This window comes from Jaminaea rosea (assembly GCF_003144245.1).
Source record: "Jaminaea rosea strain MCA 5214 unplaced genomic scaffold BDZ90scaffold_7, whole genome shotgun sequence".
Taxonomy (NCBI): domain Eukaryota; kingdom Fungi; phylum Basidiomycota; class Exobasidiomycetes; order Microstromatales; genus Jaminaea; species Jaminaea rosea.
In genome coordinates this window covers 462,168-476,828 of record NW_020289981.1, presented here as the reverse complement: position 1 = coordinate 476,828, position 14,661 = coordinate 462,168, and the positions used below count along the sequence as shown (strand labels likewise).

Here is a 14,661-nt window from a genome sequence, read left to right as displayed (position 1 = left end):
GGGAGCTCCAGTGGCGGAGGTGCAGCAGGAGGCGGCCGCAACAGTCGATGGGGTCCTCCCCACCCCGATCGCAGCTTCGATAGTCCAGCATCAGCAGCAGCAGCATCGCCTTCAGCCAACCCTGGATGGGGCAGAGTGCCTCTCCGAGAAGAAGACCGAGGCGTAGGAGGTGGATGGGGACGAGACAGAGAGAGAGAGAGGGATCGAGACGTGAGGCCACCTCCGCCTGGTGGGCGATGGGGCAGGGATAGGGAGAGAAGCCCGCCAATGCACATGAGAGGACGAGGGGGAGGGCCAGGTGGGTAGCATTGAAGCGGCGTGCACGCCACGATGAGTAGCTGACATCTTCCTCCTCGGCCCCGCCTGCAGACCCTTACCCATCACATCGCCACCCCTCCAACCGGTACGACCAGCCATCTCACCATCGACGCTCCATCTCTCCACCACCCACCGGCGCAGGCGGCTTCGCAGCTCGACGCTTCGAAGATGGCGGCTACAGGGGTGGTGCAAGTGGAGATGACCCTTACACTCCATCTCGCGACCGAGACTATCGCGATCGCGGGGATCGTGGACGAGGCGACGGCTTTCGTGCTCCCCTGCCCCGTTCACGAGATCGATCCCCTCCTCCTTCAGCTCATCGCGGCACACCTCGAGGTGGCCCGCCAATTACAGGCTGGGGGCCATCGCGCGGACGTCCCAGTCTATCTCCCCCTCCAGCCGGGCATGATCGTTACCATACGCCTCGAGGTGGAGGGCCAAGAGCTCGCTCACCTCCGCCGCACGAGCTTGGGATCAGAGGGAGTGCTTCAAGGGTTAGTGCTGGGCGAGAAAGTGCAGCATGGGGAGCCGGAACCTCTTCGAATGCTACGCCGGTCGGTGGAGCTGGACGTCCGCCGCCTGCGGGCGTGTCTCCTTCACCCGCTGCAGCTGGGCCTGGAGCAGGAGGTGGGACAAACACAATTCCTACCGGACCGAGGGCAGGAGGGTGGGGACCTCGAGGAGGAGGGCCGCTGGGAGCTGGTGGTCGAGGCGCGATGTCTGGCAGGGGTAGAGGTCGTGGCGGCTACTTCGGCAACGGCACCGGAGGGATGGAAGACGGTCCAGCACGCAGCTTGGCAAGGAAGGTTGATGCAGGAGGGAACGCCATGACGCCAGATCTGATGATGCCCGTTCACGAGCACTCGCAGGACGCGCCGCCCGCAATCGGAACAGGTGGGAGCCAAGCTGTACAGCCGGTCAGCCAGACGACATCGGCGCTCGAAGCTGGCGAGCTTGAAGAAGGTGAAGCACCCGAGGAAGAGGGGGAGATGAAGCCGCCTATCGCTGCCCCCGCTCAATCGGCAGCCGCACTTGAAGAGCAAGCGCCCCAGGCCAGTCATCCCGCCATCGAGCGCAAATCTTCTCTCCACCTTGGTGCCATGCCTCCGACCCGACCGCAGGCCATAGCCCGAGAAAGCGGAACCAGTACAGCCTCTTCGTCCGCGAACAATACGCCCATTGCCACTCCGGGAGCAGCTGCACTCGCTGGTACGCCAGGTGTGGCGGCTGCAGGTACTGCGGGTGGAGGACATACCAATCCTTACGCAGCAGCAGCAGCTGCGACCACGGCAGCGTCAGCAACGACAGGTCCATCCCCCTCCGCAGGCACTCCTACCACAGCCACAGCCCCAGCTCCACCCGCTCGCCCCGCACATCAACCTCCAATCTTCACGCCTCACTCCTTCCCTGCCTCTCCCTACCCGGAGTTTGACGCCGAGATCTTCTCCCTCGGTCAGGCACGCCTCGCCTCACTACACAAGTTGGCGTTCAGCGATAACTACGTACCGGTCACAGGGAGCAGTGGTGGGTTGAGGCAGACGATGTTAGAGCTCAAGGAGGCTCAATTGGACTTGGAGATGAGCGGTGTCAGGAGGGAGGAAGCTGAGAGGGCTCGAGTGGAGATGATGTGATGCGGACGTAAGGGGCGGCAGGTAATGCTGAATGGACTAGATTGCTGATCACTGGTATCGTGGACGACGTCGATCGTCGTCGCCGTCGTGAATGTCGTAGTGACGAGGACGAGAATGCCTATCGTCGTCTCCGCGCCTGTCGTAATAGCCTCGCGACCTTTCGTCTCGCCTTCTCGGACTTCTGCTCCTGCTCCTGCTCCTGCTCCTGGCGCCTCTCTCCCTACTATTCCTCGGCGGCTCACCAGCCACTTCCTTCCCCTTCTTCCTCTCCTCCCTCTCTGCTCGGATCCTGGCCCTATCCTCCTTGCGCTGCCTCTTTGCCTCCTTCTCTGCCTGACGAACAATCTCTGGCTTGCGGCGCGATGCTCCCTCATCATGGTCATCTTGCCCATCGGCCCATCGTCGCTTACGCTGCTGAGCGAGATACCCGGCCATTGGATCCTCGAGGTCGATTTCTGGCATTGGCGGTGGTGAAGGGCTTCCTGAGCTTGACGTTGCTCGCTTTACTGCCTTGGACGATGATGCAAGAGCATTACTGCTGCTTCCCTCTGCCCCCTCAATCTGCGGCCTTGCATTCGTCCTTAATTCGTCCCTCTCCCTCATCTTGCCACTCTCCTCGTCTCGTTCCAAATGCTTGTAGTCCTTGACATGGTCCACGCGCAAGGTCTTGCCCACTACCATCGACCCATTCAGATTATCCACCGCCAAAACCGTACTCCTCTGATCTTCGTAAAGCAGAAATCCAAATCCCCTCCTCTTGCCGCGTTTCTCCTTTGCCTCCCTCGCTAGCCTTGCAGCCTTCTCTCCGCTAGGATCATCGTTGCTTGCCTGATTGATCTCGGGTGTCGGTGGCTTCCCTGTGAACTTGGGGAGATGCACATCTAGAATCTCGCCGTATTGGGAGAAGATGGTGAGGACATCCCCTTCTGTTAGGCGTGGGTCCAGACCGCCTACGTAGATGACGGCAGAGTCCCGGAACTCGTCGTGCCAAGAGCCGCGTGTGGCCGCTTCTCCGTGTTTTGCGATTCGGGCGAGCTCATCGTCGTTGACCTTTTGGGTGGAGCGGACGTTGTTCATGGCCGAGGGCGCCGATGAGGAGAAGGGCGAGGTGATTGGAGAAGGAGAGTAGACACGGAAGGCCGACTGCCTGGACTTGGTCTCTATCCGCTCAGACGACGCCACGTGGAGTCGACTCTGAGACGCTGAGGCCATCTGACTGGACGACCTCCTGAGATGCGACTTGGCAACGCTTCTCCACACCTCGACGACGCCTTTTGCTCCTCTCCTCCTTACTACCTCGCCTCATCACCTTCCTTCCCCAGCCATGCCATCAGGAGATGCCTACTGGCTGATTACAGCCCCACTCGAAGGCTCCGGCCCGCACGAGGTCCACTCGCAAGTCTCTCACCTCCTCGTCGGCAGCAGCTCCTCATCCGCTGGCTCCTCCTCGTCCCACCCTGTTCCTGCCAATCACTTGTCACCACCCATCTCCCTCCCACCCTTGCGCGTAGGCACCTTGGCCAACCTCATCGCCTTATCTGAGTCCCTTCCAAAGAGCGAAGCTTCAGCGCAGTCCTGCCTAAGCAAGATCCGAGACACACTCTGCTCCCTTCTCAACGACGACCAATCCGCCATGTCCCAACATCTCGTAGTCAAGGAACAATCACTCGATGATTATCTCCTAGGCGGTTGGTCTTGGAACGCAGCGAAATATCGCGTCGAGCAGCCACTCGAGGATGTAGTGGCTAGCTTGGAGAGGGACGTCCAGAGCATCGATAGCGTCACAAAGGCAAAGGTGCAGAACTATAACGTGGCAAAGGGACAGTTGACTCAGTTGCAACGGAGGAAGAATGGCAATCTGAGCGTGAGGGGACTGGCGGATGTGGTGAGCAAGGAGGACTTTGTTGCCCAGGATTCCGAGTGAGTCGCCGCGTCTCCCCTCGTCAAGCATGCCCTCCCCTCCGTGCTCACCGTACTGCTCCTTTACCCTCGCACGCACAGATTTCTCGAAACACTCCTCGTAGCAGTACCCCGAAATAACGTCAAGGACTGGTTGGCAAAATACGAGCGTCTCACATCGATGGTCGTACCACGTAGCAGCAACAAGCTGGCGCAGGATGACGAGTATGCCCTCTACAACGTGACGGTATTCAAGAAGGTCAGGGACGAGTTCGTGCAAAAGGCAAGGGAGAACAAGTGAGTGCGCGTAGTGTAGCCACAGCAACGCCAGCGGGTGAGGTGCTGACCATCTCTTCGTCCTCTTCTGCACCGCCAAAGATTCCTCATTCGCGACTTCCAGTACAGCGCCGACCTGGCCGAGAAGACGCGCGAGGAGCTCGAGTCAACGACGCAATCTGAGAAGGACCTCTGGACTGAGCTGCTTCGCCTATCACGCACCAACTTCAGCGAGGCATTCCAGGCTCTTGCGCACCTCAAGGTGGTTCGGGCATTCGTGGAGAGTGTGCTGCGTTACGGCTTGCCCGCAGAGTACTGGGCTTGTATTGTCAAGGTGAGCCTCATGCCTTTCCCCTCCACCCTCGTTGTGCAGCGCATTCAAGCTGATCACCTCCTCCTCCTCATCGGCATGCCCGCTCAGCCAAACCCCAAACGAGTCAATCCTCTCAAGACGGCGCTTACCACTCACTTCAGTTCCCTGGACGCGAGCAAGCCCAAGAGCAAAGACAATGGCAAGAGCAGTGGGGGGCAGACAGGTGAGGTGCCGGGAGAGTATGCGAATCTTTTGGACGAGGAGCAACTCCCATTCGTTTGTGTTGAAGTGCCGCAGATGAAGGGGGAATGAGTTAGCATCCGGACGGGACGCCGAGCGTAGAAGTGACGAGGGGATCGGGGAAAGCGAGGGCGCAGAGAGAGGGGGGAGGGGGCAGCGACGTCTCTTTGGCCATCGTTCCACGGCCGCATTTCCCACCCGCGTCATGGTGCTGCACATACATTTGCTCTACACCCCTGCTTTGCTCTCTGCTTTGTTGAATTCTATATAGCACCGTACATGACTCGCGACATTCTTGTGCTCCCCGATCCTGCGCTCACAATCGAGATTTTGTGTGAGCTCAAAAAAGCCGTTTCTGAATTCAAGAGCATGGGAAGAGAGAGCAAGGATGCAAATGAAGATTGCGCGCCGGGTCTGGCTGTCGCGAGATATAATGATACAATGAGCCTTATGGAACCGCCGAGTCAGAAGATGCTGATAATAAAAATGCAGGAGAGGTAGCAAGAAGAGGAAGAAGAAGGAGGAGGTGGAGGCGTCTCGTCACGTCACGCTCGCTCGCTCAGGTCTGCCAGGAGGGATTGTTCCTCAAGGTCAGACGAGAGCGTGAACGTGAGGTGGGGAGAAGGGAGGATGATGAGGTCGAAGGCTTCATCATCGCTGCCGAGGGATGCTGGGTGGGCTGATTGGTGTGCTGGGGCTGAGATGCTTTGTTGACGGCCAGGAAGCTAGGCAGGCGAGGCATGGACTGGCTGCCCGACATGCAGGGGCGCTGCTGCGTGCTGGTGGTGGTCAGGAGGCTCTTGCTGGGCGCGTGGCGTGATGCTTGCTGCTGGTAGTGGGGAGCAGCGGCCGCCTTTACACGAGCCATGGTGGGAGACTCCATGTTGACCGCCGCAGCCGCCAGGGGATCGTGCAGGGCAGTGAGCGAGAGAGGCGTGACAGGCATGTCCTCATCGTCGTCCTCGTCATCATCGTCGCTGAGCTCTTGGTCGCGGGAGCGTGAGGGTGTCGAAGCCATGGAAGAGGGTGTGGACTCGCCCGAGGAGAAAGACGACGAGGATGAAGAAGCCATGGTGCAGTCGGCGTCGATGTCCTCCTCGTCTGCCTGCTTGGCGGAACCATCGCGCAGGGAGTGGGCAGGGAGCAGGCGTGCTGCAGCCGCCTTTTGGGCCGCCATCCTGGTGAGGTAGAAGCTGCGCACCACTGTCGAGGCGGCGAAGAAGTGCTGGTAGCCGTACTTCTTGACCAGGGTGGCTGAGATCTCCTGCAAGTTGGCTGCGACAATGCCGTCGATCATCTGCGCCACGGAGGCAACCTCGTCGACATCTGCACCCATCCAAGTCGACGTAGTCATCTCCCGTGCACCAGCCTGCTGCTGCTGCGTCTGCATGCCCAGGGGCGTGACGTTGCTTTGGCAGACGAAACGAGAGAGCATGAGCGCGCCGGCCGCGATGACTGAGGGTGCTACGCCGATGAAGTCGCGGTGGTAGAGGGTAAGCTCCATGAGGAAGCGCGCGACGCTCTGGGTGCGTCCGTCCTCCTCGCGGCAGAGCATCCTCATCCATGCCTCAGCGGTAGGGTGACCGAGCTGCCAGCCAAGCGTCTGGAGGATGTGCCCCTCCATCTGGAGGAAGGCGGACTCGTCGTAGGCTTGGCAGCACATCGAGCTCAGGTCGGCCACGGTGGGGACTCGGTCCTTGGCGTCTTCGTACTTGGTCGCAATGAGGAGGGCTGCGCTGCCGACGAGCTGGTAGTGGCGCTTGAAGACGATGCGCTTGGAGACGTAGCGGTCGACAATGTTCATTGTGAGGTAGAGAGTCTCAGGCCGAAGACGGAAGGTCTGGTGGATCTCAAGGAGGAAGTCCTGAGTACAGGGTAAAGAGGTGTGAGCGACTGCATTGATGTGGGTGCCACGGCGGCTGTGCACTCACAACCAGGTAGGGCCTCATGAACCATCGCAGCTCAGGCTGAGCGTTCATGAGCTCAAGGTTGGGAAGCGTCTTTGCCTCGAGGCTGTGCATGTGGGCGACGACTTCCTCTTGGTAGTCGTCCTCCATCAAGATCGAGCGAGACGCACTCGGCTTGGGAGTCGGCGTCGGTGCAGGAGCGACGATGATGGGCACAGGGAGCGCTGACGAAGAGCCAGACGAGGAGGAAGAAGAGCCGAAGGAGCTCGGAGCTGCCTTTGATGGCGTACCGCGCATCGAGGCGCGCTTGGCTGCCAAGAGGACGGCGGCATGCTGCTTTGAGGGCGAGGCGCTGCCCAGACGCTTGAGACTGTTGGTGCGCGCGCTCAGTCCTGCGACGGCGGTGCTGTTGCTGCTGTTGCTACTGGTTGATGAGTTGGCCGAGTCTGATCGGCGGTGGTAGGGGACAGGGAGGCGGTGCGCTGAGAGCGAGCAGGCCGAAGCCGATGCTGGCATGCCAGTCGAGTTGGAAGCGGTGGCACCGTCGTAGTCGGTAGCTCTGATGGAGGTGGACATGATTGCGTGCGGCGAGTTGCAGAGTGCGAGTGCAGATGAGGTAGCAGGCGGATAGTAATCGGTAGGGCAGGCGTTGCGTTGGGTTGCGTCGTAGCGTTGAGATGGGCCGAGAATGAATGAGTGTGAGCCGCGTGCGTAGGATGCAAAGAGCGTATGGTGGTGAAAGGTGCAACGATTAGGCCAAGATGGGGAAGAGGTAGGGAAGAAAAGTTGGGTGGTGGTACGGAGGATAGTAGCGGGTGTCAGTCTTAGTCTCACACGACTAATAAGCAAAGACCATCGCCTACTCCGAAGAGGATTCGGCGGGGGTCTGTGCGATGCGGGCGCGACTCCTTACCGTTTGATTGTGACTGCCTGTCGAGCGAAGGCGGCGTCGATGGCTGCTGCGAGGTATGGCCCGAGCGACCTGCGACGCCTCAAAGCCAGGTAGCTAGCTCGCTCTCGCTCCTTTGCTCGCTCGACCGCCGGCGATCAACAGAGGATGTAGGAGGGGGCGGCGGCGGCAGCAGCAGCAGCAGCAGCAGCGGCGGGGCAAGAGGTCGAGGTCGAGCTCGAGCTCGAGCCAAGCTGCTAGGGAGCGGGGCTGCTGCTAAGCGTGGAGCGTGAGCCTGAGCCTGAGCCTGTTGTTGTCGTCGCTGTCGTCGCTCGCCGCCCGTCGCTGTGGGCGTAGGCTGATGGCTGATGCAGGGAGCGATGACTGGCTCGGACGCCACGCCACGCCAACGGGGTCCAAGGGATGAGGAAGGGCCAAAGTGCCCGCCTGTCAAAAGTCCCCGACCCGGTGCGATGGATCACAAAAGTGACAGAGTCCCATCAGTAGGGCGCGAGAGGGAGATGGCAGGAATGAGAGGCGTCGAGGGGCATTAGGGGCAGGAGGGAGCAAGGCGAGCGAGGCCGGGCCAGCCATCGACGCATTGTTGCGGGGCATGGACGTCATAGCGGCACACGCACGCACGCACGCCAGTCGATGTCGATTGTCAAGAAGCCAGGGGTAGTAGCATGGCGTAGCAGCGGAGTAGCCAGGCGGGCCATACCGAGAGAGGAATCCAGTCAGGCGTCAAGATGTCGAAGCAAGGAGTTTTGGCGTGGCGATGAGCGATGAAGTGTGGTGAGATTAGTGTTTTGTTGCCGGGCAGAGGAAGGAGGAGAGCGAGGCGTCAGTGTCGAAGAGAATAGCGCAAAAAGGTTGGCCGTCTGCCCGACTTTACCGCCTCTGCCGTCGCGCTCCAACGTCGTCGTCGTCGAGCTGCGCGCCGCGACTGGCTGGCTGCAAGGGATGACACGCCGAGCACGGACAGGGCAGCGACCTGAGACCAACACTCGCCGCCTCCTCCCTTGCAACTTGGGACCCCCTTGCGAGCGTGCCACGCCACTGGATCGGCATCGACGTCGACATCGAGACATGATGGACCCCTTCTTCTTGACGTCTGCTGCTGCTTGCTATCGACTGTCACATGCTGGCGTCAAAGCTGCCTCGCTACCACGACGCCGCTCCGCCCCATAGCCAGATCGACTGTGTGGGGGACCCTCGATCGGGAAATATTGGCAGCGCAGCATAGCAAAAAGCGTTGACAGCGAGCGGCAAGGAGAGCGCGCAGATCATCGTCGTCATCACCACCATCACCATGACCACCCAGTATGGCGCATGAGAGGGCGCAGGGGGACCACCCAGTCTAGCGCTTCCCTCGTTCCACATCGTCACAGCTTGCTTGTCACCTTGGCACTCACACGTCAGGTCTCGGACAACCGTCGTTCCAGCGAATCAAAGAATGCCGTCTCACACGACGAGGTGTTCCTGCGGTTCTGGCGGCCAGACGCACAAGAAGGTTTTCTGAGTGCTGGCTTGATTCGCCTGCCTCAAGAGGACAATCTGGAGGATGAGGTGGGAAAGAAAATTTGAGTCGCACGAGCGATGCGAGGGGGAATGACAATGGCTTTGAGGTTGTTGAGCAGAGTGAGGTGCGAGGTGCGAGGTGCGAGGTGCGAGGTGCGAGGTGCGAGGTGCGAGGTGCGAGGTGCGAGGTGCGAGGTGCGAGGATGCAAGGTCGTCTCGTTCTCGTCGCCGTTTGTCGTAAGTCGTCAGAGCTCAAGATGAGGTGAAGGAGCCTCTATAGCGCACTGTCGTGACCGTTCGTCGCAGTCGTTCGTAGCAGTCGTCTCGTCGCTGGTCGTCGTCGTCAGGACTGATAGGAAGAGGAGGTGGTGCCCGCCAAGAGTCAAGGCAGGGGCGGTTCGATGATAGGAGAGGAGAAAGACAAGTTGATGCTACAGCAGACGATTGCGGCTAATGAATGGTGGACTGACCCTGCGGAGGGCGATGCTATGGCGGGTGACGTCGTCTCTGTGTGACACTGGAAACTCGTTGAAATCACTGAATGTGTCTCGGGCAAGCATTCTCTTGATAACGCCGAGCAGTGCGCCCGTCCGCCTACGGTCTTCGATGTGAAGACGACAGCGGCCAAGCGATTGCATCTCTTTGTCCGTCTCCCGCTTCCACTACATTGACCAATGTGGACGCCCATTGCCGCCCGTAGTAGCAGCTGCTTCTCGCTCTTCGCTCCTCGCTCCGCCGCTGCCCTGGCCTCATCCTTGGCTTTTGCTTCTTCTTGCAATGGGCGTCCGTGCGGCTTCTCTAGGTGGACGACGCCACGACCGACATACGCCAATGCCGCCAATGTGACACCAAAGAGAGGATCGCACATCTCATCGTCACCCGAACAGGACCGAAGCTGAGTGCAAGCGCAGGCTGTGCGGTGCGGCGGATGTGACAGGTACAAAGGGACGAGCCGGCGAAGCGGGCCAGTGAGCGAGGGAGCCAGAGTGAATCGACGTGTACGCGACGCGAGCGGGTCAAATTGGTCTGGAGATGCACGCCCACAGCCCGCTGCTGGCCAAAAGACCAAAAGTAGAGGAGGCTGACACCCTGACAGAACACAGCAGGAGTGAAAGACCGACAAATGATGCCCGCGGTCGTCAACTGGGCTGGCTGCGCGACCGGATCTTCGCGTCGTCCGAGCGGCGCAACGATGAAGGGAGGACAAAGGGAGATGTGGGTCGCACAAGCCCAGATACACTCATTGCATGAAAGTGGTGTTCCGCTAGTCTGGATCCCGGCTCGGCCACGGTGACCATGAATGAGCGCTACTGTGAGACAACTGCAACTCCAACCCTTTTGCGTCACGCTCGAGCCAGCCCAAGTCTAGTCCCGGCCAAATGTCGTGAGACCCGCGTGTCTCCGGAAGACAAAGTACGGGACAGAGCTAGCATTCGAAGAGAATCGACAATGGTTGCCACTGACACCGCATGAGCCTTCGCCGGAGGCCGACGTCGCAAGGACGTCGCACGGGATGTCATACGCGGTCATCAAAGGCCCGCGCTCCATGCTCAGGGAGTCCAGTCTGGCACCCCAGAACCTGAGAAGCAGGGGCTCATTCTCACGACCCAAGGAAGCCCAACAGAGAAAAAAGCCCGAATGAGGACCAAACGAGTGTGCTTCGCGAGCGTGACAGCCGATTTGAATGAGAAGCAGCGGGAAGGAGTCCACGCATCTTCCTGCACGCGGCATCGCCCCCCCTCGTGTGCCGTATCCGAGCAGGAGAGACTCGCATGGCCAACCGTCTTCTCCGTTGATAATCGGCACGTACTTGCTTGCTTGCTTGCTCACAGGCCTCGCGAAGGTGCGGGCAATTGGGACCGGCATGGAGAACAAAGGCAAGAAATCTGGCGACGTGATGTGATAGCTATCAGCGTTGACCTGTGAGCCACATGCCATTAGCACGTACCTGGTACGTGGTATTCCGCTGCAACTTGCAGGCGGAAGGGCAGGCTCGTACGACTTTGAGGGAGGGGACACTGTGGACCCTGCAGCATGTGTGATTACAGAGAGTGTGAGGAACTCGAGGCCTCGCGAGTGGTGACTGAACGAAGTGTTGGACTCGGATGAGAGGCAGCCTCGGGACCGACATACGTGAGGGTGGGCCTTATGGGAGATGTGACAGCCCATGCCACGGTAAGTCAGCTGAGACGGGGAAGCGCAATCGTGGTGTTGGAAGCGTGTCGTGAGTGAGCTGTTGCTCAAGCTCGAACGTGAGGAGATCTGGACAGTTCCAGCCATCACTTGACCGCTTGCTCGTCACCAGCCTCGTCTCTGAGCAACACAGATTAGGGCTATTCCTTGCGCTGTCCTTTGCCAGTCAGCCTGACAATACATACAGGCTCGCATGCCCAACACGCTGGAATCCCGGACCGACGGCAACACTACAGCACCGCAAATTGGGTGCTAGCCGCTCTTCGTCAATACGGCAACAGCCCGATTACTGCGCTCGTCTGGGAAGACGGACGTCGCGTACTCAAAGCAGTGAGTTGAGTGCGGCCCGGTGCGACCAGGCACTTATCCGCCTGCCTCACCAGATGAGCAATGGAGTGGACGACGGCTCCCCCTGAAGAGTCGTCGCAAAGCGGAGGCCACGGTCCTTGGAACGGTTGGCCCAGTCTGGTTGGCTCATCAGCGCCGCGAACCCCGGATGGACGATCATTGAGAGGAGCCTCAGGAGGCAGAAAGCAGATGCGCGAGCGTTCGAAGAGTCGAAGGAGATTGCGATGTAGAGCCGTCGCTCCATTCTATTATCAAAAGCCCACAGCCGTCTACTGGCCCTGCAACCTCTTCATCCTCTCCTCAGCCGCCCGAGCCCTCTTCTCCCTTTCGATTCTCATCCTCATCTCCGGGCTGACACCCTCCATCTTATCCACATGCTGCTGCAGAGCTCTCGGCGCAGTGCTACCGCCTGCAGGACCGGGACCACCGAGCCTATTCTTCGTCGTGGACGACGCGACGGGCGCTGGTGCTGGAATCACAGGCTCCGGTTGAGGAGAAGGAGCAGCAGCGGCATTCTTCTCTTTCTTGGCCTCTGCGGCCTCCTGTCTCGCGCGAGCCTTCTCCCTCATATTCTGTCTCCTTCTGTTTTGATTGCCCTCCATCTCCTCCGTCAATGCGCTTTCCACTCGCGCCCCACCCACGCCGGTGCCAGCCCAATCGTACCAATCTGGCTGTTGTGCGAACAGGCGGCGGAAGACGTTGCGCGCTGGCCGAGAGGAGGAAGGAAGAAGGTCGTAGGCTGTACGGTGTGACCAGTATTGGGGTGCCTCAGCGCTGTCTGGCACTGCAGCTTGCTCTGCCGGGGGTGGTGGAATGCCAATCGTCGGGTCAGCCCTCTTCTCTACCAGGAGCCACTGAATCACATCTGCTTGGCCTGCTTCTGCCGCCAGCTGAAGGAGAGTCGACGGAACCAGTTGCGCTTTCTGCGAAGCGACGCCGTCCTTGCTGGGCGTCAACTCGCTGGCCCTCCACCACGCCGGGAGAGGGGCGTTGATATCTGCCTGAACGCCGCCCTCAAGCAGTTCAGCACCGTGCTTTTCCCACAGGTTGGCCAATGGTTGGATCCTTCCGCGCCTCACCATATCCACCAGCCTCTCGACCCTTTCTCTCTTCTTCTTCTCCTCTCCACTCATACTGCCCCTCATCTCTCGCTTCCGTCTCGCCTCCTCTCTCGCGGCTTTCATCCCCTTCTCCCTCTCCTCCCTTTCTCGAGCACGGCGCTTCTTCAGCTCCTCTCTGGCGCTTGCATCATTACTTGCGAGCGAACGGCGATAGGTCTCGTCCTCCTCTTGTAGCTCTGCCTCAGTACGTCGCGCGATCTTGACGCGGGACAGCTCAGCGAAGACGCGCAAGCATTCTCCTACTGTGGCCTTGCTGCTACGAGTGGAAAAGGGAATGGTGCAGAGTCTCCCATCTGAGCGCGGTCCTTCGAGCGGCGAGGCTGTATGAGCCATGTCTGCTCCTGAGGCGCCAGGCCAACTCCACAGGATGCCCCTTGCTGCTCGAGCGTTGGCCCGGACGTAGATTCGCTCGCTCTCCCCCACAAGCTTGCGCCAACCTCTCATCCCCAAAAGCGCTCTTGTTTCCTCCGCGAGGGCAGCCTCCCCCGCTCTACGCAGCTGCGCACCCGCAGACTTGGCGAATCGGCCTGTCGCGTCTTGCGTAGACTGCGCCCCACCCTGCTTCCTTCGCGTCGTGTAGCGATGGAAGGCCTTGTGCGCCAACACGACTATGCAGCGATCCTCGTTCAAGATCTCCTCATCGCTGCCCGGAGCCGGCAGCGGCCTGTTCTTTGTGGCTGCCCTAGGTGGAAGGTAGGGATTGAGTGCTACGACCGCTGCAGAGAAGTGGCCTCCGCCGAAGAGGATGATGGTCCAAGTGCGAAGGGGAGGGTCGATGCCGCGGGGCACTGAGGAGGCCGTAGATGCAAGGTCTGACTGCACTTCCTCCTCCTCGTCCGAAGAAGAGCTAATCTCCCCATCCGACTCTTCCTCGTCCTCCTCGAGATCAGCATGCTTGCTCGCCTCCTGCCCGACCCGCGTGACCAGGCCAGGAATGAATCCTTCGCCCTCCAAGAAACTGATTCCGAGCAGACCTGCAGCTTCGTCCATTCCCTTGAGTCTCTTTCCTCTCCATCCCCCCTTGCTACCCTTATGTGCCGCTGGCCGCCTAAGAGGCTCGCTCTGCATGCCCTTGAGCGCAGCGAGATGCCATCCTGCTGGGTCTGCGGCCGCTTGTGACTGGAGATGCTCGACAGACTTGGAGGCCGGGTCGGGGAAGAGGGTGCGGTACATGCCGAGCTGGGTTTGCTCGAGCAGAGCTGGAGTGTTTGAGTCTGGCGCTGGGGTAGTGAACCACAGCAGGGCCGACTTAGCGGTCACGCTGCGACGCGGCCTGCCATCAGCATCGAACTCTTCGTCTTCGAGGTCGCTGTCCTCGTCTGCTGCTCCATTTGCCCCGTCCGACCTGCCATTAGTCCCGATGTTGAGCTTGCGCATCACTTGTGACACGAGATCAGCCGCCTTTTGGGGCGTCCCTCCGGCTCCCTCTTCATCGCTTGTGGCAGGCGTATTCGCACCACTCTCATCATCACTCGGCAGGTCCTCGACGAATGCCTCCCATTGCTTCTCATCGACTACTGGCGGTGCAGTACCCTTGGGTGCCTTCAGCGTGAGCTGTAGGTTGTATCGATGCCAGTCGCTGCGGAAGTGGGCGCGTTGGTGTGCTGGAGAGGCGAAGGTTGGGTGTGAAGCGCAGAGGGTGCAGGTGAGGCCGGTGGAGGAGGGCGCAGATGCAGAGATGGAGGTTGTTGTCGCCTGGGTAGTATTGCGTGCTGCTGGTGCTATTGCCGCTGGCTCTACGTCTATTGATCTGAGCTTGATGTGTTCGAGGATCGTTGGCGGAAGGTGGAAGGCGTATAGAGGACGTTGCAGCAAAGGATGGTGACGCTGCTTCGTTGGCCCCGCCTGGGATGGCGAAGGCGGTCTTGACGCCATGCTAGAGAAGCTGCGGTGTAGAGAGCCGTAGCGTAGAAGGAGTCGATGCCGTGTGAATGCCAGGACGAGTGGTATCGATGCCGAGGATCCTGAAAAATGCTGAGCAAGTCGGACTGGCGCATCAATCTTG

At 60.0% G+C, this 14,661-nt stretch overlaps 6 protein-coding genes across 6 annotated transcripts; 2 read left to right on the top strand and 4 right to left on the bottom strand.

Annotated features, from left to right (window-relative positions):
- The first annotated feature begins 174 nt into the window (after positions 1-174).
- Positions 175-1,245, top strand: BDZ90DRAFT_232435 (hypothetical protein). Its single transcript, XM_025506254.1, has 2 exons — positions 175-298; positions 370-1,245. The coding sequence occupies exon 2, from the start codon at positions 487-489 to the stop codon at positions 1,147-1,149; it is 663 nt and encodes a 220-aa protein (XP_025362074.1). The 5' UTR covers positions 175-298; positions 370-486; the 3' UTR covers positions 1,150-1,245.
- A 580-nt stretch (positions 1,246-1,825) lies between these two features.
- Positions 1,826-3,060, bottom strand: BDZ90DRAFT_232433 (RNA-binding domain-containing protein). The gene has a single exon (XM_025506253.1). It carries the CDS (start codon positions 3,024-3,026, stop codon positions 1,998-2,000), a length of 1,029 nt encoding a protein of 342 aa, XP_025362073.1. The 5' UTR covers positions 3,027-3,060; the 3' UTR covers positions 1,826-1,997.
- Positions 3,061-3,257: 197 nt separating this feature from the next.
- On the top strand, positions 3,258-4,969 carry BDZ90DRAFT_232431 (putative VMA5-H+-ATPase V1 domain 42 kd subunit, vacuolar). Its single transcript, XM_025506252.1, has 4 exons — positions 3,258-3,869; positions 3,951-4,145; positions 4,227-4,458; positions 4,546-4,969. Exons 1-4 carry the CDS (start codon positions 3,274-3,276, stop codon positions 4,747-4,749), a joined length of 1,227 nt encoding a protein of 408 aa, XP_025362072.1. The 5' UTR covers positions 3,258-3,273; the 3' UTR covers positions 4,750-4,969.
- Positions 4,970-5,236: 267 nt separating this feature from the next.
- BDZ90DRAFT_227220 (hypothetical protein) lies at positions 5,237-7,160 on the bottom strand (the record flags this gene model as incomplete). The annotated part of the gene is made up of 2 exons (XM_025504744.1): positions 5,237-6,541; positions 6,609-7,160. 2 exons carry the CDS (start codon positions 7,158-7,160, stop codon positions 5,237-5,239), a joined length of 1,857 nt encoding a protein of 618 aa, XP_025362071.1.
- A 2,058-nt stretch (positions 7,161-9,218) lies between these two features.
- Positions 9,219-9,990, bottom strand: BDZ90DRAFT_179587 (hypothetical protein). Its single transcript, XM_025503760.1, has one exon. The coding sequence runs from the start codon at positions 9,860-9,862 to the stop codon at positions 9,377-9,379; it is 486 nt and encodes a 161-aa protein (XP_025362070.1). The 5' UTR covers positions 9,863-9,990; the 3' UTR covers positions 9,219-9,376.
- A 1,543-nt stretch (positions 9,991-11,533) lies between these two features.
- BDZ90DRAFT_232427 (hypothetical protein) lies at positions 11,534-14,621 on the bottom strand. The gene has a single exon (XM_025506251.1). The coding sequence runs from the start codon at positions 14,529-14,531 to the stop codon at positions 11,805-11,807; it is 2,727 nt and encodes a 908-aa protein (XP_025362069.1). The 5' UTR covers positions 14,532-14,621; the 3' UTR covers positions 11,534-11,804.
- Between the last annotated feature and the right edge of the window lie 40 nt (positions 14,622-14,661).

Excerpts from the sequence above, each read along its gene's own strand:
- BDZ90DRAFT_232435 (XM_025506254.1), top strand. The coding sequence starts at position 487 with ATGGCGGCTACAGGGGTGGTGCAAGTGGAGATGACCCTTACACTCCAT.
- BDZ90DRAFT_232433 (XM_025506253.1), bottom strand. The coding sequence starts at position 3,026 with ATGAACAACGTCCGCTCCACCCAAAAGGTCAACGACGATGAGCTCGCC.
- BDZ90DRAFT_232431 (XM_025506252.1), top strand. The coding sequence starts at position 3,274 with ATGCCATCAGGAGATGCCTACTGGCTGATTACAGCCCCACTCGAAGGC. Across the intron at positions 3,870-3,950 it reads TTTGTTGCCCAGGATTCCGA|ATTTCTCGAAACACTCCTCG; the intron begins GTGAGTCGCCGC and ends TCGCACGCACAG. Across the intron at positions 4,459-4,545 it reads ACTGGGCTTGTATTGTCAAG|CCAAACCCCAAACGAGTCAA; the intron begins GTGAGCCTCATG and ends ATGCCCGCTCAG.
- BDZ90DRAFT_179587 (XM_025503760.1), bottom strand. The coding sequence starts at position 9,862 with ATGTGCGATCCTCTCTTTGGTGTCACATTGGCGGCATTGGCGTATGTC.
- BDZ90DRAFT_232427 (XM_025506251.1), bottom strand. The coding sequence starts at position 14,531 with ATGGCGTCAAGACCGCCTTCGCCATCCCAGGCGGGGCCAACGAAGCAG.